This window comes from Harpia harpyja, chromosome 9 (assembly GCF_026419915.1).
Source record: "Harpia harpyja isolate bHarHar1 chromosome 9, bHarHar1 primary haplotype, whole genome shotgun sequence".
Taxonomy (NCBI): Eukaryota; Metazoa; Chordata; class Aves; order Accipitriformes; family Accipitridae; genus Harpia; species Harpia harpyja.
Window position 1 is genome coordinate 21,846,948 of NC_068948.1, and position 22,534 is coordinate 21,869,481.

Below are 22,534 nucleotides of genomic sequence, written 5' to 3' on the forward strand. Positions count from 1 at the left end.
GCAGTCCCTGCTGCCAGCTATCTCCTACCCTCGGCTGTGCCTCAGTTTCCCCGTCTGCCAACGATGCACTGGGGAACCTGCCTCCGAGCAGGAGACGGTGCGAGGAGGTTGCTGGTGCCAGTGGACGGTGGCGGTGGTCCTTGGGGAGCAGAACAAGCCCTGCTTTTTAGGGAAGGGCATGTGTTTGCGATCTGGCCTTGCCTCCACCGCCGCACACCAGCATGGCCCAAGGGTAACCCCCGAGGGCGAGCACGGCCGAGAGAGAAAATGCCGTGGCGGGGGAACGCAGCCCAGGAGGCACGGGCACAGGCAGAGGTGCATTCCTGGCCTGCCTCGGAGAGCGCCGCCCGCTCACCGGCCCCACGGCTCTCACGCAGGCTCACTCGCTGCCCGCTCGCCCGTGGGCCCACGTGGCTGCCAGGCACGCGCGCAGGCCTCGCGTGCTCGCTGGGCACCCCCGCGTCCCCTCCCTCTGCTCCGGGCATGCTTGCGTGCGGTCCCACGCTCCCCGCTGCCCACACGCACCCAGCTCTTGCGTGCCGCTGCGCTGGGCCGCGCTCGCTCGGTGAGCGGCGTGGGCGTCCGTGCAGCTCGCGCAGGTCTGTGCGACTTGTGTGTGTCCTGCAGGTCGTGTGCCTCCATGCAGCTCGCAGGGGTCCTGCAGCTCATGCAGGCCCATGCAGCTTGCACGTCTGGTAGATCATGCAGGCCCATGCAGCTCGCACATGTCCTGCAGCTCATGCATGCCCATGCAGCTCACAGGGGTGCTGCAGCTCGTGCATGCCCACGCAGCCTGCACATCTGGTAGATCGTGCAGGCCCATGCAGCTTGCATGTCCTGCAGCTCACAGATCCGTGCAGCTCGCACACGTGCCTCCCACGAGCTGCCAGCTCGCAGGGAGCCCCGCAGCCACCATCCCAGCCTGCTCCTGGCTCCATGCAGATGCCGGCAGCGCCAGCAAGGACTGCGGCTCAGCATGCAGCGGCATCAAGCCCAGGCTCGCCAGCCGTCGAGGCACCCATGAGCCACGTGGCTGGGCTGTTTGAACAGGCCGGGTGAGCAGCCTGCTGGCTGCCGCGGTGTGCCAGTGTGTGCCGTGGTGTGCCATGATGTGTCATGGTGTGCCACCTCCCCGGAGCAGCACCTGGGCTGGCGTGCGACACGCAGCCGAGGGAAAACAGACAAGCGAGAGGGGAGAAAGGTTTAAACCCAAGGGGTTCATTTTTGCACCAGCCGGGGATGGTGAGGGGCTGCGGGGGAGCAACGCCGCTGACCCCCCCACCTGTGCCCCCCCTGCTGTGTGCACACCCCTTGCGCACACACCCGCCTCATTGCACACATCACCCCCCCGCCTTACGTATCTGTCACACACACCATACCTTACACACCCGTTACACCCCCCCCTTACATACCCATTACACCCCACCTCATACAGCCATTGCACCTGCACCCACCCCTTACCTGTCCCTTACACCCCCCCTTATGCCCTCCTGCCCGTTACACACCCATTACCTGCCCAGAACACCCCCCAATTACACACCCGCTGCACGCCTGTTGCACAGATGCCTGCCGCACACTTTTCACACACACCTCCCCCCTTACACACCCATTACACACACACGTATGTGCCCAAAGCCCATTACATGCCTGTAATGCACGCCCCTGCCTGCTATACCCCTGTAAAGCCCCATTACACTCCTGTAACCCCCCCCGTTACACCCCCCTGCACGTTACACCCCTGTAACACTCCTGTGGCACCCCCTGCCCGTTACACACCTACAACACCCCCATTGCACCCCCGTTCCACACCCACCAGATGTCCCCTTACCCCTGTTTCACCTCCAGTGCACCCCCTCCCCAGCATCTCTGTTAGACACCAAATACACCCCAGTATTCCCCCACCTCGTGCCTGTCGCACACCCTTTGCACACTCGTTACCCTTTGCACTCCTGTTGCACGCCTATTACGCTCTGCCCAGCCTTTGCACCCCTGTTGCACACCCGTTACCCTCTGCACACCCTCTGCATATCCATTACCCTTTGCACACACTTTGCACACCCTCTGCACCCGTTGCACACCCGTTACCCTTGGCACACGCTTTGCACGCCCGTTTTGCACGCCCTTTACCCTTTGCTCGCCCTCTGCACACCCGTCGCACCCCCGTTACGCGCCCGGCGCACCCCCGTTACAGCCCCGTTGCACCCCGGCTGCTCCTCGGCGAGCCCCCCCGGGGGCCCGTGAGTGTGTGTCCCCCCCCGCCTTCCCCCGGTGCCCGCCCCGGCCCCGCCCCCGCCCCTTCCCGGCCCCGCCCCCCGCCGGGCGGGCGCAGCCAATGGGGGCGGGCGGGGCCGCCGGGCCCGGGCGGGCACCGCGCTATAATGATCCCTACGGCGCCGCCGCTGCCGTTACCGCGCCGCCCGCCCGCCCCGCCGCCCCCGGCCCGGCCCCGGCCCCCGGCCGACCGGCGCTAGGGCCGGAGCAGCCCCGCGGGAAGATGAACTACCTGGTGAGCGGGGGACGACCGGGGAGGGGAGGGGAGGGGCGGGGCGGGGAGGCTCCCCGCGGGGCCCGGGGGCGCGCGTGGCCCCCCCGCTCCTCGCCTCAGGCAGGACGCGGGACCCCGGGGTAACGGCTCGCGGGGCGGTCCCCCCCGGCCTCTGCCCCGCTGTGGAGGAGGAGGAGGAGGAAGGCCGCAGGCCGGCCCCCCACCTCCCTCTCCGAGCCCGGGCAGGGCCCCCCCCGGGGCGGCCGAGCCCCCTCGCCTGACCTTGGCCCAGCTCCCGCCGTGCCGGCGGCGGTGAGGCCTTGCCCGGCGGCCCTCCTGCCCGGCGGCTGACCGGGAGCCCCACAGGCCTCCCTCCCCGGGCCGCGGGCCGCCTGCCAGGCGGGGCGGGTGCCGGCGGCAGGCGGGGGAACACGGCAGGAGCAGGCGGCCCGAGCCTCCCTGCCCGGCCGCTGCGGGGAGGCGGGAGAGCCGGTGGGTTCAGCCCCGCCATCCCGGGCGGCGGCGGGAACCCGCGGCTAGGCCGTGGCCTGTCCCACCGCCGCCATGGCACCGGTAAGTCCCGGCGGAGGCCGCAGAGCTCCGGTAAGGTGCCCGTGGGCCGTGGCCTGGGCGGGACGTCGTGGCACGCAGCCCGCGTCCGCCGTGGGGACGGCCGGCACCGTGGGCTGGAAGGGGCCCGGGCCCAGCGGTGGCTGGCGTGGGGATGGCTACGGCTACGGCTGACTCACCGCCCTGGCACTTCCTCCCCGGCGGCGGTGGGAAGGGGAGGGAAAGGCAGAGGAGGTCCCCCCGAAACCGGGAAGGCGGAAGGGCCCGGCCCCTTCCTAGCACCACCTCCGGGAAGGATGGGTTGAACTCCAGCGGGGAAGGAGAAGGCTGCTGGAGCGGGGACATCCGGCCGGTGGGACCCGCTCGGCAAAGCCCCCCCCCGGCCCGCGGGGCTCCGGCCCGGCGCTGGGCACCGTCGTCTGCCGGCATGACTCCCCACCGGCCGGCGGGGCCCGGCTCACCGCCCCGGCGCGGGCTTCTCTTGCAGAACGTGCTGGCCAAGGCGCTGTACGACAACGTGGCTGAGTCCCCGGACGAGCTCTCCTTCCGCAAGGGCGACATCATGACGGTGCTGGAGCGCAACACGCAGGGGCTGGACGGCTGGTGGCTCTGCTCGCTCCATGGCCGTCAGGGCATCGTCCCCGGGAACCGCCTCAAGATCCTGGTGGGGATGTACGACAAGAAGAAGCAGCAGCAGCAGCAAGCGCCTGGCCCGGCACAGGGGCAGGCACTGCCGCAGCCGCCGGTGCCCCAGCCGGCTCTGCCTTACCACCACCAAGGGGGCTACACCCCGCTATCGCCCGCCTCGCAGTACACCCCCATGCACCCTGCTTATGCCCCTCAAGGGGACAACGTCTACCTGATGCCAGTCCCCAGCAAGGGACAGCAGGGTCTCTACCCTGGCTCAGTGCCCCCTGGACAGTTTCCACCTGCCCCGGCTAAGCAGCTGCCCGCCTACCCGAAGCAGACACCTCCCCATGCCTTCCCCAGCCCTGGCCAGGAGATCTACCAGGTGCCCCCCTCCCTGGGCCAAGCGGCAGAGGCGTACCCCGGGGGTTCTGCCAGCCCCCCCCAGGATGTCTACCAGGTTCCTCCCTTGGCCAGTCAGGCTCAAGACATCTACCAGGTGCCCCCATCGTTGGACATGAGGTGCTGGGAAGGGCACAAGCCCCAGGGAAAGGTAGGACAGGGGGGCTGGGGGGGCGGCGGCACGGTTGCGGGGTGCTCTGTGGTCCACAGTGGCGAGTGTGCGCCCGGGCTGGGGGGCTTTGGCTTATCTGCCTGTCACCGTTTCTTGGAGCAGGCAGCCCTTGCGCCTGTCATGGCGGGTGCATGGGCATCCCTCCCCGTGCCACTGGCAGGAGTGGGCATGCCAGGGGGGTCCCTGCAGTGGCTGAGGTGCCCTGGTTGGTGTGGGCTACCCAGCTCGGGGCTGGCACAGCGTTCAGCACTGAGGTCCTCTTGGTCTCTCGCATGGGCTCTGCCGGCATCACCGAGGGCACAACAGCCATGCCTGAGGTGGGCGTGAGGTGCTGGTAACCCAAGAGCTGCTTGGAGATGCCCCTTGGCCAGACCCTGCAGCTATGGAGGAGGCTGTGGTACCCGGCGCGATGCTGAATTGTTTTCTTCCTTCTGGGAATGTGGGCAGGGGTAGGCAACCGGTGCCAGCGTGTCCTGGCTATGCCAGGGAGCCTGCCAGTGCTTGCCAGTTGGGTTTACCGGCGAGGCAATAGTGAGCCACCAGCCTGTCCCCAGCACGGGTATGCTGTCCAGGACAGCCTAACGGCTACGTCCTGGACACTGGGCTCCTCCCGGCTCTGCCCCTTCCCTGGCACGTCATCCTGGGGAAGAGGAGCGAGGTGCTTTCGGCATCGTGTTTTCCGGGAAGGCTACCCTGACTCACACCCCTGGAAAGCAGCTGAGTGGGGGGGCTGCTAAATCATGGCCAGGGCACAGGGAGCATCCTAAAAAAGAGGACCAGCCTGGCATCTCTGCCAGTTGCTCAGCCCTTCTTGCCTCCGGCATCGGCTGGGCAGGGTGCCATGACCCTCTGGGTTTGGTTATTTGCGGCTCTCATGTCCCCAGGGTACAGCAAGGTGGGCACGGAGTCGCGGGCAGGGATCTGCCAATGCCCGCAGGGCATTGGCAGATCCCTGCCCGCAGCTCCGTGCCCGAACTGGCCGTTCCCTTCTGCACACCGTGGCCATGCCGGCTGGGCTTTGTCTCTCACCGAGGCTCGCCGCTATAAATAACCGGTGATATCATCCCCCGTCCCCGGCGTCGCTGCTGTGAGAAGTGTGCACGCCTGGCCGGGGAGCGCCCTCCCGTGGGCACCGGCTTGCCCGGTGCTGGACAGTCTGGCACCAGATCTGGCACCCATCCTTTCTCCAGCCCTATCGTTGGGTTTTGGGGGGGGGGATGATGCAGGGTGGGGGGCAGGCTGGGGATGCTTGGCGGTCCCCACCTCATCCCTTTCCCTCTTGCCAGGTGCTGGTACCCACTCGCATCGGGCAAGTGTATGTCTACGACTCCCCCAAGGGTGAGCAGGATGAGTACGATTTCCCTCGTCACCTCCTCTCTGCGGGCTCCCAGGAGATATATGACGTGCCGCCTGTCCGAGGGGGGGTCCCAAGCCAGTTCAGCCAGGAGGTGAGGCTGGTCAGGGGGCTGGGTGGCAGGGGGGGGCACTGGCTCCATCCCCTGGCACGGGAGGTGCTCTGGCACAGCCTGGGATCCAAACCTGGGCAGATCACACCCAAAGCTGGGCACATTATGGGCCTCGCAGCTGCTTCTGGCACCTCCGTCCTTCCCTGCTGGTCCCTGGGAGGAGGTGGGTGCCCATGCCATCACTGACACACCATCCTATGTGTCCCCTTCCCCCCTCCAGGTCTATGACACTCCCCCCATGGCAGTAAAGGGTCCCAATGGGCAGGACCCAGGGCAGGAGATCTATGACGTGCCCCCCAGTGTGGAGAAGAACCTGCACCAAACTGTAAGTGCTGCTGGGAAGCTCCCAGCTTCTCCACATAAGACAGAGACACATTTTACAGTGAGAACAATTGCTCACTGGAACAACCTCCCCAGGGATGTGGTGGTGTCCCTGGCACTGGAGGCTTTCAAGATGTGAGGGGACAGTGTGCTGGATGATCTTATCTAAGGAATGGTTTTGGACCAGATGATCTTTTGAGGTCCCTTCCAACCTGGGCTGCTCTAGTATTTTCTGATTCTCGCCCCAAAGGGGATGTGGGAGGCTAGGGGTGCTGTGGCAGGGCTGTGCCAGTCTCCCTGGGGCCAGGGGCACCCCCGGGGTGCATGGCTCCCGGTGCTCACCCAGCACCATCTTGCATGCCTGGAGCTGGTGCTTACATGCACCGCAGCACTGCGCAGCTCGCCTGTGCATCCACGCATGACCCAGGCTGGCTCTCCCAGCAGCGCTGATGGTGCATGCCGCTGCCCTTACAGGTGTACGACGTCCCCCCCTCGGTGAGCAAGGATGTGCCGGATGGCCCGGCGCGGGAGGAGACCTATGACGTGCCCCCTGCCTTTGCCAAGCAGAAAGCCTTTGACCCCTCCCGCCACCCCCTCATCCTGGCCCAGCAGGAGCCCTACTTGCCAGAGGATGTCTACGACGTGCCACCAGCAGCCGGGAAAGGTGTCCCTGAGCCACCACTCACCCATGAGATCTATGACGTGCCCCCCAGCCTCAAGAAGCTGGGGGGGTCAGCATTCCCCTCCCAGGAGGTGTACGACGTGCCCCGAGACCTGCACGCCCCAGGCAAGGGCTCCCTGGACACAGAGGGCGAGTACATCTATGATGTCCCACCGCAAGTGGACCGTGAGGCAAAAGGCGCTGATGCCAAACGCCTCTCGGCCTCCAGCACGGGCAGCACCCGCAGCAACATCTCCACATCCTCGCTGGACGTGGTGCCTGTGAAGGAGCCAGCCAAGGGAGCCGGCAAAGAGTTCTCCCTGGACTTGGACGCCGCCATGGAGACACTGGCCAAGCTCCAGCATGGTGTCGGCGGCGCCGTCTCCTACCTCATGTCCTTCATCGGTGCCAACTGGCGCAGCCCTGAGCACATGGAGGCCAATGCCGCCAGCATCCGTGGGGCAGCTGAGGGTGTCCGGACGGCCCTCCGGGACCTGCTGGAGTTTGCCCGGGGGGCAGTGGGCAATGCTGCACAGGCCTCTGACCGTTCCCTCTATGCCAAGCTCAGCAAGCAGCTGCAGAAGATGGAGGAGGTCTACCAGGCCCTGGCACGGCATGGCCAAGCGTTGGATGCTTGCCACTGGGCCCCAAGTGCCCTGGCCGGCAGCAAGCCGGGTACGGATGACTTGGAGCACTTTGTCATGCACTCGCGTGGCGTCCCTGATGACACCAAGCAGTTGGCCTCCTTCCTGCACGGCAACGCCTCCCTCCTCTTCAAACGGACAAAGCCGGTGGCGGAGAGCGGTGGCCATGGGCCCCCTCACCCCTCCGACAAGGCCAGCAGCATCCAGTCGCGGCCCCTGCCCTCCCCGCCCAAGTTGCTGGCCCAGGAGTCGCCCGATGGGCCCTATGAGAACAGCGAGAGCGGCTGGATGGAGGATTACGACTACGTTCATCTCCAGGTGGGCGCAGGCAGGGGGGGGCTGCTCCCCATGGGTGGGTTTTGTGCCGGTGGCTCCCCGGCACAGGGGCATCAGGCAGTTCTGACTGCGGTGGTGCTTCTGCCACCCACATCTTGCTTTTAGCCTCCTTTTTGAGGACTGTGGGGACCAGGGGTGTCCCAGGGCAGGCAGGGGCTCGCTCCCAGCAAAGCTGGTGGTGTTGACCCCTGTGTCATGCCCCTTCCTTCCCTGCAGGGCAAGGAGGAGTTTGAGAAGACCCAGAAGGAGCTGCTGGAGAAAGGCAACATCATCCGGCAGAGCAAGGACCAGCTGGAGCACCAACAGGTAACGGAGCCAGGGCAGGTGGGTGCTGCTGGGCACAGCTCTTGGGGTGGGCAGCAGGGTTTTGGCTCCTGCTCCCCTTGTACCCCCTGCCACCGGTCTGGACCACAGCTCCCTCTTGCATGGCTGTCCCCATGGTGGGTTCTGGCTCACCTCCCCATGCCAGCGCTGTGCCAGCAGAGAAGAGCATCGGTGCCTTGTTCCTGGAGAGGAGCCTGGCACAGCTGTCTTGGGGCTGGCACTGTCCCTTGCTGTTTTCCCCGGGGCAGAGCTGTCACCTGGGGCTGGTGGCCACAGCCACCTGTACTGGTGGCTCCAGGGAGGGGAGTGGGTGCTGGCTCGATGGCTGTCCTGCCTCACACCCATCCCTCCCGCAGCTGAAGCAGTTTGAGCAGCTGGAGCAGGAGGTGACGCGCCCCATCGACAATGACCTGTCCAACTGGAGCCCCCCCCAGCACTATGGCCCGGCACGGGGCGGCGGGGCCCTGTGTCCTGCTGACCGCCAGCTCCTCCTCTTCTACCTGGAGCAGTGTGAGGCCAACCTCACCACGCTCACCAATGCCGTCGACGCCTTCTTCACCGCTGTCAGCACCAACCAACCCCCCAAGATCTTTGTGGCCCACAGCAAGTTCGTCATCCTCAGCGCCCACAAGCTCGTTTTCATCGGGGACACGCTGTCCCGCCAGGCCAAGGCCCAGGACGTCCAGCACAAGGTGATGCACTACAGCAACCTCCTCTGCGAGATGCTCAAGGAGATTGTGGTGACCACCAAGGCGGCTGCCCTCCACTATCCTTCTCCTGCTGCCTCTAAGGACATGGTGGAGCGCGTCAAGGACCTTGCCAACAGCACGCAGCAGTTCAGGATGGTGCTGGGCCAGCTGGCAGCCATGTGATGGCCCTGGGTTGCTGTCCCCTCCCCACGGTCCCCACCCCATCCCTAGACGTGCATCCCGTTCCATGAGAGCCCTCTGCCTGGTGTAAGCGGACATGTACATAGAGACTCCCATGCGCACCGGGGGCCTGGAGCTCTGCTGGTAGAGGGGTGAGGGACTGTGGCCATCATCCCCCTTCCTCTTTATTTCTCCCTCCCTCCGGCCAGAGGCTAGGATTGGTTTCGGAGCTATGCCCACAATGAAGCAAAGCTGGGAGGTGGATTCATGCCCACTCCCTCCCTGCTGTCGTCTCGCCGTACAAAACTGGCAGCCGTTCCTGGCCTGGAGACCATGGGGCTGTGTCCCTGTTGAATCGAGACAGGGATGCGCCTGGCAATTTGGGGCGGTGCTGTGGCTGCTCCGCTCTCGGCAGGGCTCCTGAGCAGTCTCGGGTGGCCAGCAGATTTTAAGGGTGTGGAAGCCACTCTTCGATGTGGGACAGTGGGGCAGGGTTGTGCTGTGCCCCTGTGTGCTGGGGGCTGTGGGTAAGGGTCCCCAGGAGGGTAAGGGGTGATGGGGGGGGGCTGGGGCGGGAGAGGTCTAACCTGTGCATTCTCACGTCTTGGGTTTTGCTACTGTACCAGCTGTAATTGAAACGCAAACCGAAATTGGTGCCTTTTGAACACAGGGGAAGCTTCTGCTGGTTCCCAGAGCTATGGAGTCGTAGCCCCCTGAAACTCAGCCCCCTGCCCCTCCCCAGCAGCACAAAGATTTGTGTAGAAGCCCCCCCCCCTCTGCTGGGTATCTGCGTGTGCCTGCTGGCGGGAGGGACACCCTGGGGAGCAGCTGGGGTATCCTGTTGTGTTGTGTGTGGTGTTGTCCTGTCCTGTGTGTCCCCCCCCCCCCCCCCAAAGAGCATGGCACATGGGGACTGCGGTGTCCCCCACCACCAGTGCCTGCCTGTGAGATGGAGGGGTCAGGGGATGGCATGGGGGCATCTGTTGCCCTGTCCCCGTCCCACCTGAGATGTCCCTGTCCCCACCTGCCCAGGTGCTGGGTGAAGGCATGGACACGCTGGGCTTTGGCTGGGTCCTGGGGGTCGAAGATGAGGAGGCAGTGGAAGTTGCTGTCACCCATGTGTCCTACTGTGGGGCTGTGGGTCAGGTGGGGTGTGGGGGGGAGGATGGCAGTCCCCCAACTAGACCCCCCCAGCATCAGGGGGCTGCAGTGCCATTGACAGGTGAGGCCGGAGTCCTGCGGGTTGCGCTTGGTCTCCACCACCACGTCGGGCAGGCGGGAGGTGGGCACGCAGACATCTGTGGAGTAGCCCTGGGCTGGGCAGGACAGAGCCGTGGCACCTGCAGCTCCATGGGGTGCTGCGGCCATTGTCCCCATCCCACTGCCCGTCCCTCACCTGGCAGCCTGCTTCCTGTGAGGGGCCAGTGAGTGGGTGCCCCTGCAGCCCCCACCAGCCCGGAGTCCCAGTGCCCACATGGTCTGGGTCCAAGGCTGGCAGTGTGGAGCAGGCACCCATCCGGCAGCACCACACACAGCTTAAGCACATGGGGCTGCATGGTGCTGTAGCACACCACGTTAGTGCTCGAGGCACCCATGGCTGCCATGCCACACAGCGAGGTGTCTGCCCTGGAGTCTGCAGGCAGGGAACAGGGATGGTATAGGCGGCTGGCATGGGCACAGGGGCCTGGTGCACCTCGGGGACCATGGGGAACCCAGCACCCTGGGACCATGGCACTCACTCCCCCTTGGGTACCCCAGTGCACCCCTGGGATCATGGCACCCCATGGGGAAACCAACACCCCTAGGGACCATGGCATCCCCATGGGACCGCAGCACTACTGGGGCCGTGGCACCCCCAGCCCCATGACCACCCCTGCTACCCTCCTGGGACTACGGCACCCTTGGCCCCATGGGCACACCCAGCACCCCCAGTGCTCCCAGCATCCCCAGCCCCACAGGGGTCCCCCCACACCTCCGGCGCCACCACCCAAGCCCCGGGGCCCCCCCGGTTGCTCGCTGGTGCCCACGGTACCGACGGGGAACCAGAGCCCGGTGCCACGCAGGTGGCTGTTGAGGGCCTTGCGGGTGACGCCGGGCTCCACCGTCACCGAGAAGTCCTCGAGGCTCAGCTCCGCGATGGCGTCCATGCGGCTCAGGTCGAAGCAGACGCCGCCCTGGCACGGGGGCACCGGCGCGGCTGGGCACGGCCGGCCGCCGAGAGCCCCCGGGCAGGGGCCGGGCAGGGGGTGCGGGGGGGGGCCTGTACCTGCACGGCGTTGACGCCGCCCTCGAGGCCGGTGCCGGTGCCGAAGGGCACCATGGGCACGCGGCAGCGGTAGCAGAGCGCCGCCAGCTCCTGCACCTGCCCCACCGCCTGGGGCCACACCACGGCGTCCGGCGGGGCGCAGCTGAGGGCACAGGGCGGCACTGCTGCCCCACGGACCTCACCGTCCCCGAGACCCTTCCCCTCCCCAGCCTCTTCCCCCCTCCCATGTCCCTTCCCCTCCGCAGACCCTTTCCCTGCCCAGACCCTTCCCCTCCCTGTGCCCCCTCCCCTCCCCATGGCCCTTCCCCAACCCAGACCCTTCCCCAGCCCCGTGGCCCTTCCTTCCCCTCCTGCTCCCCAGACCCTTCTCTTCCCCACGGCCCTTCCCCGAACCAGGACCCTTTTTTTCCCTGCCCATGGCCCTTCCCCAACCCAGACCCTTCCTCTCCCCAGACCCTGCCCTTCCCCACGTCCTTTCCCTTGCCCGTGGCCCTGCCCTTCCCCACGTCCCTTCCCCTCCCCAGACCCTGCCCCCTGGGGGTCCCAGCCCTGGGACCCACACGTGCATGGACTCGTCGTGGCCGTGCTGCTCGCGCACTGCCATGGCCGTGGAGATGTTGGGGCCCCCGACCACCGCCCTCAGGGCCTCCACGAAGTCGGGGGGCAGCGGGCGCTGGCGGGGGGCGAGGGCCCGTCAGGGCGCGGGCAGCGGGGTCCGGCCCGGGGCCCAGGGGCCCAGGACCCCCCCTGCAGCTGGGGGTGCAGGGCCACCCTGGGGCCCCCATCCCGCCGTGCCCCACGGGACCCCCCCCGCCCGGCCCCACCTTGGAGCAGCAGCTCCGGCGCCCCAGGGCCCCCCCCAGCCCCAGCACCCGCCGCAGAGCCATGGTGGGGACGGCCAGCGCCTGCCCGGGGCCCGGCCCCCGCTCCCGTCCCCTCCCGTCCCCTCCCCTCCCGCCGCCACCGGCACCGCCACGTTAAGGTGGCTCCGGCTGGCGGGGCCGCGACGAGCGTCCCCTCCCCGCCGGGGGGGCCCTGCGCCCCCGGCCCCCGGCCCGGGGCTGTCCCCACAGCTGGCCGGGGGTCCCCAGAGCCGGCCTTATCCCCACACGTGCGCCCGGCTGTCCCCGCACCCCCCCGGTGTCCCCAGCCAGGGCAGGTGCCCCCGTGCCTGGCCAGGCGTCCCGCTCCCCGGCCGGGTGTCCCCGTGGGAGCTCCCACACCCGGCCTGGCCCCACGCCTGCTCTACAGCCGGCATCCCCGAGCCGGCTCAGGCGTCCCTGCACCTGGCCACCCACCCCTGCCTCGCTCTGGCGTCCCCGGAGGAGGCCACGTGTCCCCAAGCCTCCTGGCCTCCTTGGCCAGGGGTCCCTAAGCCCGGCCGGGTGTCCCTGCAGCTGGCCGGGGGTTCCTGACCCCGTGGGAGGCCACACGTCCCCAAGCCTCCAGCCCTCCCAGCCAGGTGTCCCCATGCCCCCCGTCCATCTGTCCCCACACCCGGAGAAGTGCCCCTAAACCCACCGCGTGCCCCTGTCCCCAGCCACGCGTCCCCCAGTTGCTCGGCTGCCCCGTGCCCCCTTCCCGCCCGTCCCGGCGCCACAGTGAGGAAGCAGTGTGGGGAGTTTGGCAGCGTTTATTGCCGGCCTCAGTTGGCCGCCAGGACGGAGTTGATCCAGTTGCGGAGCTTGGTGACGCGGGCGTAGACACCGGGCATGTTGGGGTCGCAGGTGCTGCTGCCCCAGGAGACGATGCCCACCAAGTTCCAGACACCGTCCTTCTGGCACACCAGCGGGCCCCCAGAGTCGCCCTGTGGGCAGCGGGTGAGCACAGGGGCTGGGGGGTGGTGGGGGTCCATGGGGCAGGAAGGGGCAGGGGGCAGGGGGAGCTGGGGGCACCTACCATGCAGGAGGAGGCACCATCAGCACCGGCACACACCATCACATCAGCGATGCGGTATCCCCAGTACTGCTTGCACTGCGGGTTGGTGAGCAGGGGCAGGGCTGCCTGCTGCAGCACCGTCGGAGTCTCCGAGGCTGCGGGCAAGCGGGGCGGTGTCAGCGCCGGGGACGGGGATGAGAATGGGAATTGGGACAGGGATGGGGATTGGGATGTGGAAAGGTATGTGGAGGAGGATGACAACGGGGATTGGGATGGGCGTGGAGATGAGGAGAGGAATGGGTCAGGGTTGGAGACTGGGGATGTGGATGAGGAAGGGGACAGGGATGAGAATGGCGATGAGGACAGGGATGGGATGGGATCGGAATAGGGAATTGGGTTGGGGCTGAGGATGAGGATGGTGGATTGGAATGGAGACAGGAAAGTGCAATACCATTGGGGTCAGTGAGCCCCCAGCCGGTGGTGACGCAGGTCATGCCCCCTGGGAAGTCATCGGTGGGCTGAGGCAGGCAGACAGGGGACACACGGGCTGACAGCCGTGCTGGGGTGGCCAGTTTGAGCAGAGTGATGTCGTCGCGGATGGTCAGCATGTTGAACTTGGGGTTCTTGAAGACCTGGACAGGCAGCACCACTCCCAGTGCCCACACCCTCAGCCAGGGCGCTGGGCACTGGGGACTCCACAGGGACTGACGGGGACCATGGGGACTGAGAGGGACCCCGGGGACAGACGGGAACCCCATGGAATGGCCCTGTGGGTCCCAGGCTGATGGGGTCCCTGGGGTGCAGATTCCAGCCCCTGGGGCACAGGGGAGCAGGGAGGCAACAGGACTCTCACGGGGACCCCAGGGAGCAGACCCCAAGTCCTGGGCTGAAAGGAACCCAGGAAGCAGATCCCAGCCCTGGGGGCAGATGGGTGGACACCCCAGGGACCAGGGACACCAACAGGGACTCGGGGGGATCCCCAGGTGGGCAGACTCCAAATCCCCAGCTGAGGTGCCCCCAGGGAGCAGGTGAAAACCCCAGGCACCGACAGATGCCAGGGACCAGGACGCAGACCCCAGCCCTCGGGACGATGGGGTCACCAACAAACCCATGTCCCACCCAGGGTTGCTGCCGGCCGGGGACCTTGGGGCTGCTCAGGGCTCCACAGGGACACCCCAGGTCACACCACCTGCTGGGATGAGGGGACCCTGGGGGCCTGACCCCATCCCTTGGGGGTCCTGGGAATGGGATCCTGACCTGAGGGATGAGGGAGAGCAGGGACACCCCAGCCCAGGGATGCAGGGCACCATGGACACCCCAGGGACCCTGACCCTCAGAATATGGGGAACCAGGGACCCCCTGGGGACCCGAGCCCCAGGACAAGAGGACCCAGACCCCCAAGGTTCCCCATGGTGACTGTGGGACCCCACAGGCACACAGCCCCCACACCGGTGGTACCTTCTCGATGGTGAGCTTCTGTTCATCAGGGGAGGGTGAGGCCTGGTCATATGCGCCCACCACCACAGTGTCAGTGGTCCTGGGCACAAGCAGGTGCTGAGCACCAGGCACTGGCACAGGGATGGGGGGTTCCTTGGGGACCCCGTGCCCGTGCCCAGCCCTGCTCCAGCCAGTGGCAGAGCTGGTGCCTACCTGACACCGCAGTGGGCAGCGGTGACCACCCAGTATTCGCTGATCAGTGACCCGCCGCAGAAGTGGAAGCCATCATAGCGCTAGTGGGGAGAGCTGCCGTCAGCACCGCCGGCACTGCCGCCGGGGTTCTCTGTGCCCAGCTCCTGCCCTGGTAACCATCCCGGCACCCAGTATAGCACCCACCCCACCTTGGGCACTTACCTGGAGGGAGACCTGCCATGGCCAGGACCCTGGCACCGCCGGCTCCCCATTGACGATGCGGCTGTAGCCAGGGATGACGGGTTGCGATGGCGGGCACACCGCAGCCTGTGGGGCACAGGCAGATGTGGGACGGGGGCTCCAGACACCCCAGCCCCATGCTCCCCCACCGCTGCCACCCCCCTGAGCCCCTTGCCCACCCCACCGAGCCCCACAGCCCCACGCACTGTCCAGGGAGAGGGTGGCACGGGCAGAGCCCGCAAGCGCCAGGCAGCTCAGCAGCCACAGCAGAGCCATCGCCACTTGTGGGGACAGACCCTGTCTGGGGCCCAGTAGCTCTTACACCTGCTGCTGGGCACGTCCCTACTGCTGGCCAGAACGTAGACCCCCACCAGCACCGTCCCGTGACCCAAGCCAAGGCCACCGGCTCCAGGTGCCATGCTCCCAGGGCCTGTCCTGGCGCTGTGCCGGGCACCACGCTATCTCCCGAGGCCGCGGCGGCAAGGCCAGCAGTAGGGACGTGCCCAGCAGCAGGTATAAGAGCTACTGGGCCCCAGACAGGGTCTGTCCCCACAAGTGGCGATGGCTCTGCTGTGGCTGCTGAGCTGCCTGGCGCTTGCGGGCTCTGCCCGTGCCACCCTCTCCCTGGACAGTGCGTGGGGCTGTGGGGCTCGGTGGGGTGGGCAAGGGGCTCAGGGGGGTGGCAGCGGTGGGGGAGCATGGGGCTGGGGTGTCTGGAGCCCCCGTCCCACATCTGCCTGTGCCCCACAGGCTGCGGTGTGCCCGCCATCGCACCCGTCATCCCTGGCTACAGCCGCATCGTCAATGGGGAGCCGGCGGTGCCAGGGTCCTGGCCATGGCAGGTCTCCCTCCAGGTAAGTGCCCAAGGTGGGGTGGGTGCTATACTGGGTGCCGGGATGGTTACCAGGGCAGGAGCTGGGCACAGAGAACCCCGGCGGCAGTGCCGGCGGTGCTGACGGCAGCTCTCCCCACTAGCGCTATGATGGCTTCCACTTCTGCGGCGGGTCACTGATCAGCGAATACTGGGTGGTCACCGCTGCCCACTGCGGTGTCAGGTAGGCACCAGCTCTGCCACTGGCTGGAGCAGGGCTGGGCACGGGCACGGGGTCCCCAAGGAACCCCCCATCCCTGTGCCAGTGCCTGGTGCTCAGCACCTGCTTGTGCCCAGGACCACTGACACTGTGGTGGTGGGCGCATATGACCAGGCCTCACCCTCCCCTGATGAACAGAAGCTCACCATCGAGAAGGTACCACCGGTGGTGGGGGCTGTGTGCCTGTGGGGGTCCCACAGTCACCATGGGGAACCTTGGGGGTCTGGGTCCTCTTGTCCTGGGGCTCGGGTCCCCAGGGGGTCCCTGGTTCCCCATATTCTGAGGGTCAGGGTCCCTGGGGTGTCCATGGTGCCCTGCATCCCTGGGCTGGGGGTGTCCCTGCTCTCCCTCATCCCTCAGGTCAGGATCCCATCCCCAGGACCCCCAAGGGATGGGGTCAGGCCCCCAGGGTCCCCTCATCCCAGCAGGTGGTGTGACCTGGGGTGTCCCTGTGGAGCCCTGAGCAGCCCCAAGGTCCCCGGCCGGCAGCAACCCTGGGTGGGACATGGGTTTGTTGGTGACCCCATCGTCCCGAGGGCTGGGGTCTGCGTCCTGGTCCCTGGCATCTGTCGGTGCCTGGGGTTTTCACCTGCTCCCTGGGGGCACCTCAGCTGGGGATTTGGAGTCTGCCCACCTGGGGATCCCCCCGAGTCCCTGTTGGTGTCCCTGGTCCCTGGGGTGTCCACCCATCTGCCCCCAGGGCTGGGATCTGCTTCCTGGGTTCCTTTCAGCCCAGGACTTGGGGTCTGCTCCCTGGGGTCCCCGTGAGAGTCCTGTTGCCTCCCTGCTCCCCTGTGCCCCAGGGGCTGGAATCTGCACCCCAGGGACCCCATCAGCCTGGGACCCACAGGGCCATTCCATGGGGTTCCCGTCTGTCCCCGGGGTCCCTCTCAGTCCCCATGGTCCCCGTCAGTCCCTGTGGAGTCCCCAGTGCCCAGCGCCCTGGCTGAGGGTGTGGGCACTGGGAGTGGTGCTGCCTGTCCAGGTCTTCAAGAACCCCAAGTTCAACATGCTGACCATCCGCGACGACATCACTCTGCTCAAACTGGCCACCCCAGCACGGCTGTCAGCCCGTGTGTCCCCTGTCTGCCTGCCTCAGCCCACCGATGACTTCCCAGGGGGCATGACCTGCGTCACCACCGGCTGGGGGCTCACTGACCCCAATGGTATTGCACTTTCCTGTCTCCATTCCAATCCACCATCCTCATCCTCAGCCCCAACCCAATTCCCTATTCCGATCCCATCCCATCCCTGTCCTCATCGCCATTCTCATCCCTGTCCCCTTCCTCATCCACATCCCCAGTCTCCAACCCTGACCCATTCCTCTCCTCATCTCCACGCCCATCCCAATCCCCGTTGTCATCCTCCTCCACATACCTTTCCACATCCCAATCCCCATCCCTGTCCCAATTCCCATTCTCATCCCCGTCCCCGGCGCTGACACCGCCCCGCTTGCCCGCAGCCTCGGAGACTCCGACGGTGCTGCAGCAGGCAGCCCTGCCCCTGCTCACCAACCCGCAGTGCAAGCAGTACTGGGGATACCGCATCGCTGATGTGATGGTGTGTGCCGGTGCTGATGGTGCCTCCTCCTGCATGGTAGGTGCCCCCAGCTCCCCCTGCCCCCTGCCCCTTCCTGCCCCATGGACCCCCACCACCCCCCAGCCCCTGTGCTCACCCGCTGCCCACAGGGCGACTCTGGGGGCCCGCTGGTGTGCCAGAAGGACGGTGTCTGGAACTTGGTGGGCATCGTCTCCTGGGGCAGCAGCACCTGCGACCCCAACATGCCCGGTGTCTACGCCCGCGTCACCAAGCTCCGCAACTGGATCAACTCCGTCCTGGCGGCCAACTGAGGCCGGCAATAAACGCTGCCAAACTCCCCACACTGCTTCCTCACTGTGGCGCCGGACGGGCGGGAAGGGGGCACGGGGCAGCCGAGCAACTGGGGGACGCGTGGCTGGGGACAGGGGCACGCGGTGGGTTTAGGGGCACTTCTCCGGGTGTGGGGACAGATGGACGGGGGGCATGGGGACACCTGGCTGGGAGGGCTGGAGGCTTGGGGACGTGTGGCCTCCCACGGGGTCAGGAACCCCCGGCCAGCTGCAGGGACACCCGGCCGGGCTTAGGGACCCCTGGCCAAGGAGGCCAGGAGGCTTGGGGACACGTGGCCTCCTCCGGGGACGCCAGAGCGAGGCAGGGGTGGGTGGCCAGGTGCAGGGACGCCTGAGCCGGCTCGGGGATGCCGGCTGTAGAGCAGGCGTGGGGCCAGGCCGGGTGTGGGAGCTCCCACGGGGACACCCGGCCGGGGAGCGGGACGCCTGGCCAGGCACGGGGGCACCTGCCCTGGCTGGGGACACCGGGGGGGTGCGGGGACAGCCGGGCGCACGTGTGGGGATAAGGCCGGCTCTGGGGACCCCCGGCCAGCTGTGGGGACAGCCCCGGGCCGGGGGCCGGGGGCGCAGGGCCCCCCCGGCGGGGAGGGGACGCTCGTCGCGGCCCCGCCAGCCGGAGCCACCTTAACGTGGCGGTGCCGGTGGCGGCGGGAGGGGAGGGGACGGGAGGGGACGGGAGCGGGGGCCGGGCCCCGGGCAGGCGCTGGCCGTCCCCACCATGGCTCTGCGGCGGGTGCTGGGGCTGGGGGGGGCCCTGGGGCGCCGGAGCTGCTGCTCCAAGGTGGGGCCGGGCGGGGGGGTCCCGTGGGGCACGGCGGGATGGGGGCCCCAGGGTGGCCCTGCACCCCCAGCTGCAGGGGGGGTCCTGGGCCCCTGGGCCCCGGGCCGGACCCCGCTGCCCGCGCCCTGACGGGCCCTCGCCCCCCGCCAGCGCCCGCTGCCCCCCGACTTCGTGGAGGCCCTGAGGGCGGTGGTCGGGGGCCCCAACATCTCCACGGCCATGGCAGTGCGCGAGCAGCACGGCCACGACGAGTCCATGCACGTGTGGGTCCCAGGGCTGGGACCCCCAGGGGGCAGGGTCTGGGGAGGGGAAGGGACGTGGGGAAGGGCAGGGCCACGGGCAAGGGAAAGGACGTGGGGAAGGGCAGGGTCTGGGGAGAGGAAGGGTCTGGGTTGGGGAAGGGCCATGGGCAGGGAAAAAAAGGGTCCTGGTTCGGGGAAGGGCCGTGGGGAAGAGAAGGGTCTGGGGAGCAGGAGGGGAAGGAAGGGCCACGGGGCTGGGGAAGGGTCTGGGTTGGGGAAGGGCCATGGGGAGGGGAGGGGGCACAGGGAGGGGAAGGGTCTGGGCAGGGAAAGGGTCTGCGGAGGGGAAGGGACATGGGAGGGGGGAAGAGGCTGGGGAGGGGAAGGGTCTCGGGGACGGTGAGGTCCGTGGGGCAGCAGTGCCGCCCTGTGCCCTCAGCTGCGCCCCGCCGGACGCCGTGGTGTGGCCCCAGGCGGTGGGGCAGGTGCAGGAGCTGGCGGCGCTCTGCTACCGCTGCCGCGTGCCCATGGTGCCCTTCGGCACCGGCACCGGCCTCGAGGGCGGCGTCAACGCCGTGCAGGTACAGGCCCCCCCCGCACCCCCTGCCCGGCCCCTGCCCGGGGGCTCTCGGCGGCCGGCCGTGCCCAGCCGCGCCGGTGCCCCCGTGCCAGGGCGGCGTCTGCTTCGACCTGAGCCGCATGGACGCCATCGCGGAGCTGAGCCTCGAGGACTTCTCGGTGACGGTGGAGCCCGGCGTCACCCGCAAGGCCCTCAACAGCCACCTGCGTGGCACCGGGCTCTGGTTCCCCGTCGGTACCGTGGGCACCAGCGAGCAACCGGGGGGGCCCCGGGGCTTGGGTGGTGGCGCCGGAGGTGTGGGGGGACCCCTGTGGGGCTGGGGATGCTGGGAGCACTGGGGGTGCTGGGTGTGCCCATGGGGCCAAGGGTGCCGTAGTCCCAGGAGGGTAGCAGGGGTGGTCATGGGGCTGGGGGTGCTTTGGCTGGGGTCCCATGGGGGCTGTGGCTGTCATGGTCCCAGGCCTACTGGGGATGCCCATGGGTGTGCCGTGATCGCAGGGGATGCTGGAGAGCCCATGGGGCTGGGGTGCTGGGTTCCCCATGGTCCCAGAGGTGCCAGGCTCCTCATGGGACTGGCCATGCTGTCATCCCAGAGGTGCTGGAGGGTTCCCATGGGTGTGCTGTGTTCCCAAGGGTGCTGGCGGTCCCCACTGAGGTGCTGTGGTCCCAGGGATGTCAATGGGGGAGTGGGTGCCATGGTCCCAGGGGTGCTGGGGTCCCCATGGTCCCAGGGGCGCACTGGGCCTGCCACGGGTCCGGGTTCCCAGGGTGCCGGCTGGGCACAGTGTGGGGTCCCAAGGTGATGTCCCGGGGCCCTGTCCCCACTCCAGCTGCCCATCCCATCCCCATCCCCTACCCGTCCCCCCTACCCGTCCCCTGCCCACAGACCCCGGGGCGGATGCTTCGCTGTGTGGCATGGCAGCCACAGGTGCCTCAGGCACCAATGCAGTGCGCTATGGCACCATGCGGCCCAACGTGCTCAACCTGCGTGTGGTGCTGCCGGACGGGCGCCTGCTCCACACCGCCGGCCCCGGGCGCCAGGCCAGGTGGGCACCGGAGGGACCGGGCTGTGCCAGGTGGGGGGCCATGTGGGTGCCCACTCACCGGCCCCTTGCAGGAAGCGGGCAGCTGGCTACGACTTGACCTCGCTCTTCGTGGGCTCTGAGGGCACCCTGGGCTTCCTGACACAGGCCACCCTGCGCCTGCACCCCCTGCCCGAGGCCACCGCTGCCACTACCGCCACTTTCCCCAGTGTGCGGGCGGCAGTGTCCTGCACCGTCCAGGTGCTGCAGGCCGCTGTGCCCGTGGCTCGCATTGGTGGGTGCCAGGGGCTGGCAGTGGGGCCAGGGGGCTGGGGGTCGTTGTCGGGGCTCAGCGCCACCTCCTCCCATCCAGAGTTCCTGGACGAGGTGATGGTGGGTGCCTGCAGCCGCTTCAGTGGGCTGGAGCTGCCGGTGGCGGCCACGCTCCTCCTGGAGCTGCACGGATCCCAGCATGGCCTGGCCGAGCAGCAGCGGCAGGCGGGTAGGGATGTTACCAGCAACCAGCACAGGGATGGGCTGACCAGTGTTGAGAACAGCGTGGCTGGGGGAGACGTGGTGGGCACCCGGGGTTGAGGGATGCGTGCCCAGGGACAGGGGTGTCCTGGAGTGAAGGACAGGTGCCCAAGAATGGGATCTGGGGGACCTGGAGGGTCACCAGAGTGAGGGATGGGCGCCCAGAGCTGAGGGCTGGGGTACCAGTGTGTCACCAAGGCAAGGGATGGGTGCCTACAGACAGGGGAACCAGGGGTGTCCCAGGGTGAGGGACAGTGCTGGGGGGGGCCATGGTGTGGCTCTGGGGTGTGTGCTGGGTGCCCAGGGACCAGGGGTGTCCTGGGATGAGGGATGGGTGCCCAGGGCCATTGACTGGGGGACCTGGGGGTCACTAGGGCGAGGGGCAGGTGCCCAGAGCTGAGGACTGAGGGTCCGGGGGTCTCGGGGATGAGAACGGGTGCCCAGGACCAGGGATGGGCAGAGCAGGGATGCGTGCTCAGGATGGGGACTGGGGGTCCCGGGGCGAGGGCCGGGTGCCCGGGGCTGCGGGTCCCGGCCCGGCCCCCTCCCAGGGCTCCTGGCTGCCGGCAGAGGAGATCGTGCGGCTGAACGGCGGCTCCGGCCTGGCCTGGGCGGAGGAGCCGGAGGAGCGCGGGCGGCTCTGGGCCATGCGCCACAGCGCCTGGTACGCCGCCCTGGCCCTGCGGCCCGGCTGCCAGGTGAGGGACGGGCAGCGGGATGGGGACGATGGCAGCAGCGCCCCATGGAGCTGTGGGTGCCACGGCTCTGTCCTGCCCGGCCCAGGGCTACTCCACGGACGTCTGCGTGCCCATCTCCCGCCTGCCCGACGTGGTGGTGGAGACCAAGCAGGACCTGCAGGACTCTGGCCTCACCGGTCAGTGGGGCCGCAGCCCCCTTGGGCAGGGGGGTGGTTGGGGGGCTGCCGTCCTCCACACCGCACCCCGCCTGACCCACAGCTCCATAGGCCCCATGGTGGGACACGTGGGTGACGGCAACTTCCACTGCCTCCTCGTCTTTGACCCCCAGGACCCGGCCGAAGCCCAGCGCGTCCATGCCTTCACCCAGCGCCTGGGCAGGTGGGGACAGGGACACCCTGGGTGGGATGGGGATGGATGAGGGGGAAGGCCCCATGCCATCCCCTGACCCCCCCCTTGTCCCACAGGCGGGCCCTGGCAGCAGGGGGCACCTGCACTGGGGAGCACGGCGTGGGGCTGGGCAAGCGGGCACTGCTGCTGGAGGAGCTGGGCCAGGAGGGGCTGGACACCCTGCGCCGCATCAAGGCTGCGCTGGACCCCCACAACCTCATGAACCCCGGCAAGGTGCTCTGAGGGGGGGGCACCGACGCCGAGCCAGTGGGGGGCAGGAGCCTCCAGAGTCATTGCTGGGGTGCCCTGCACTGCCACCCCTCATGTTCCCCCAAATCCCCCCATCCCCACTTCTGTGGGTCAGGGACCCCCAAACCCCCAATAAACCCCTTTGCACCAGCAGCCTCCATGTGCCATGAT

At 68.1% G+C, this 22,534-nt stretch overlaps 5 protein-coding genes across 8 annotated transcripts; 3 read left to right on the forward strand and 2 right to left on the reverse strand.

The window, feature by feature from the left end:
* The first annotated feature begins 2,348 nt into the window (after window positions 1-2,348).
* BCAR1 (BCAR1 scaffold protein, Cas family member) lies at window positions 2,349-9,649 on the forward strand. 3 transcript variants are annotated; one of them, XM_052797585.1, is made up of 7 exons: window positions 2,349-2,506; window positions 3,543-4,235; window positions 5,543-5,704; window positions 5,943-6,047; window positions 6,518-7,666; window positions 7,901-7,990; window positions 8,365-9,649. In XM_052797585.1, exons 1-7 carry the CDS (start codon window positions 2,495-2,497, stop codon window positions 8,878-8,880), a joined length of 2,727 nt encoding a protein of 908 aa, XP_052653545.1. In that variant the 5' UTR covers window positions 2,349-2,494; the 3' UTR covers window positions 8,881-9,649. The 3 variants fall into 3 exon arrangements, with proteins under 3 accessions (XP_052653545.1, XP_052653546.1, XP_052653544.1); XM_052797586.1 differs by lacking the exon at window positions 2,349-2,506 and adding an exon at window positions 2,924-3,058; XM_052797584.1 differs by lacking the exon at window positions 2,349-2,506 and having other exon boundaries at window positions 3,357-4,235.
* A 620-nt stretch (window positions 9,650-10,269) lies between these two features.
* On the reverse strand, window positions 10,270-12,072 carry LOC128146523 (probable D-lactate dehydrogenase, mitochondrial). The gene is given in 6 exon segments (XM_052797952.1): window positions 10,270-10,352; window positions 10,355-10,510; window positions 10,910-11,051; window positions 11,144-11,285; window positions 11,704-11,816; window positions 11,968-12,072. Coding segments are annotated over 6 exon segments (699 nt in total). The 5' UTR covers window positions 12,031-12,072.
* Window positions 12,073-12,762: 690 nt separating this feature from the next.
* LOC128146323 (chymotrypsinogen 2-like) lies at window positions 12,763-15,166 on the reverse strand. Its single transcript, XM_052797595.1, is given in 8 exon segments — window positions 12,763-12,950; window positions 13,043-13,176; window positions 13,473-13,653; window positions 14,480-14,558; window positions 14,672-14,751; window positions 14,873-14,953; window positions 14,955-14,977; window positions 15,097-15,166. Coding segments are annotated over 8 exon segments (810 nt in total). The 3' UTR covers window positions 12,763-12,788.
* A 285-nt stretch (window positions 15,167-15,451) lies between these two features.
* On the forward strand, window positions 15,452-17,857 carry LOC128146324 (chymotrypsinogen 2-like). Of its 2 annotated transcripts, none has more exons than XM_052797596.1 (7): window positions 15,452-15,521; window positions 15,641-15,744; window positions 15,866-15,945; window positions 16,059-16,137; window positions 16,967-17,147; window positions 17,444-17,577; window positions 17,670-17,857. In XM_052797596.1, exons 1-7 carry the CDS (start codon window positions 15,452-15,454, stop codon window positions 17,829-17,831), a joined length of 810 nt encoding a protein of 269 aa, XP_052653556.1. In that variant the 3' UTR covers window positions 17,832-17,857. The 2 variants fall into 2 exon arrangements, with proteins under 2 accessions (XP_052653556.1, XP_052653557.1); XM_052797597.1 differs by having other exon boundaries at window positions 15,452-15,500.
* Window positions 17,858-18,546: 689 nt separating this feature from the next.
* Window positions 18,547-22,516, forward strand: LOC128146321 (probable D-lactate dehydrogenase, mitochondrial). The gene is made up of 11 exons (XM_052797593.1): window positions 18,547-18,651; window positions 18,802-18,914; window positions 19,333-19,474; window positions 19,566-19,707; window positions 20,360-20,519; window positions 20,591-20,790; window positions 20,869-20,997; window positions 21,600-21,727; window positions 21,813-21,903; window positions 21,994-22,105; window positions 22,192-22,516. The coding sequence occupies exons 1-11, from the start codon at window positions 18,589-18,591 to the stop codon at window positions 22,355-22,357; spliced, it is 1,446 nt and encodes a 481-aa protein (XP_052653553.1). The 5' UTR covers window positions 18,547-18,588; the 3' UTR covers window positions 22,358-22,516.
* The last annotated feature ends 18 nt before the right edge of the window (window positions 22,517-22,534 follow it).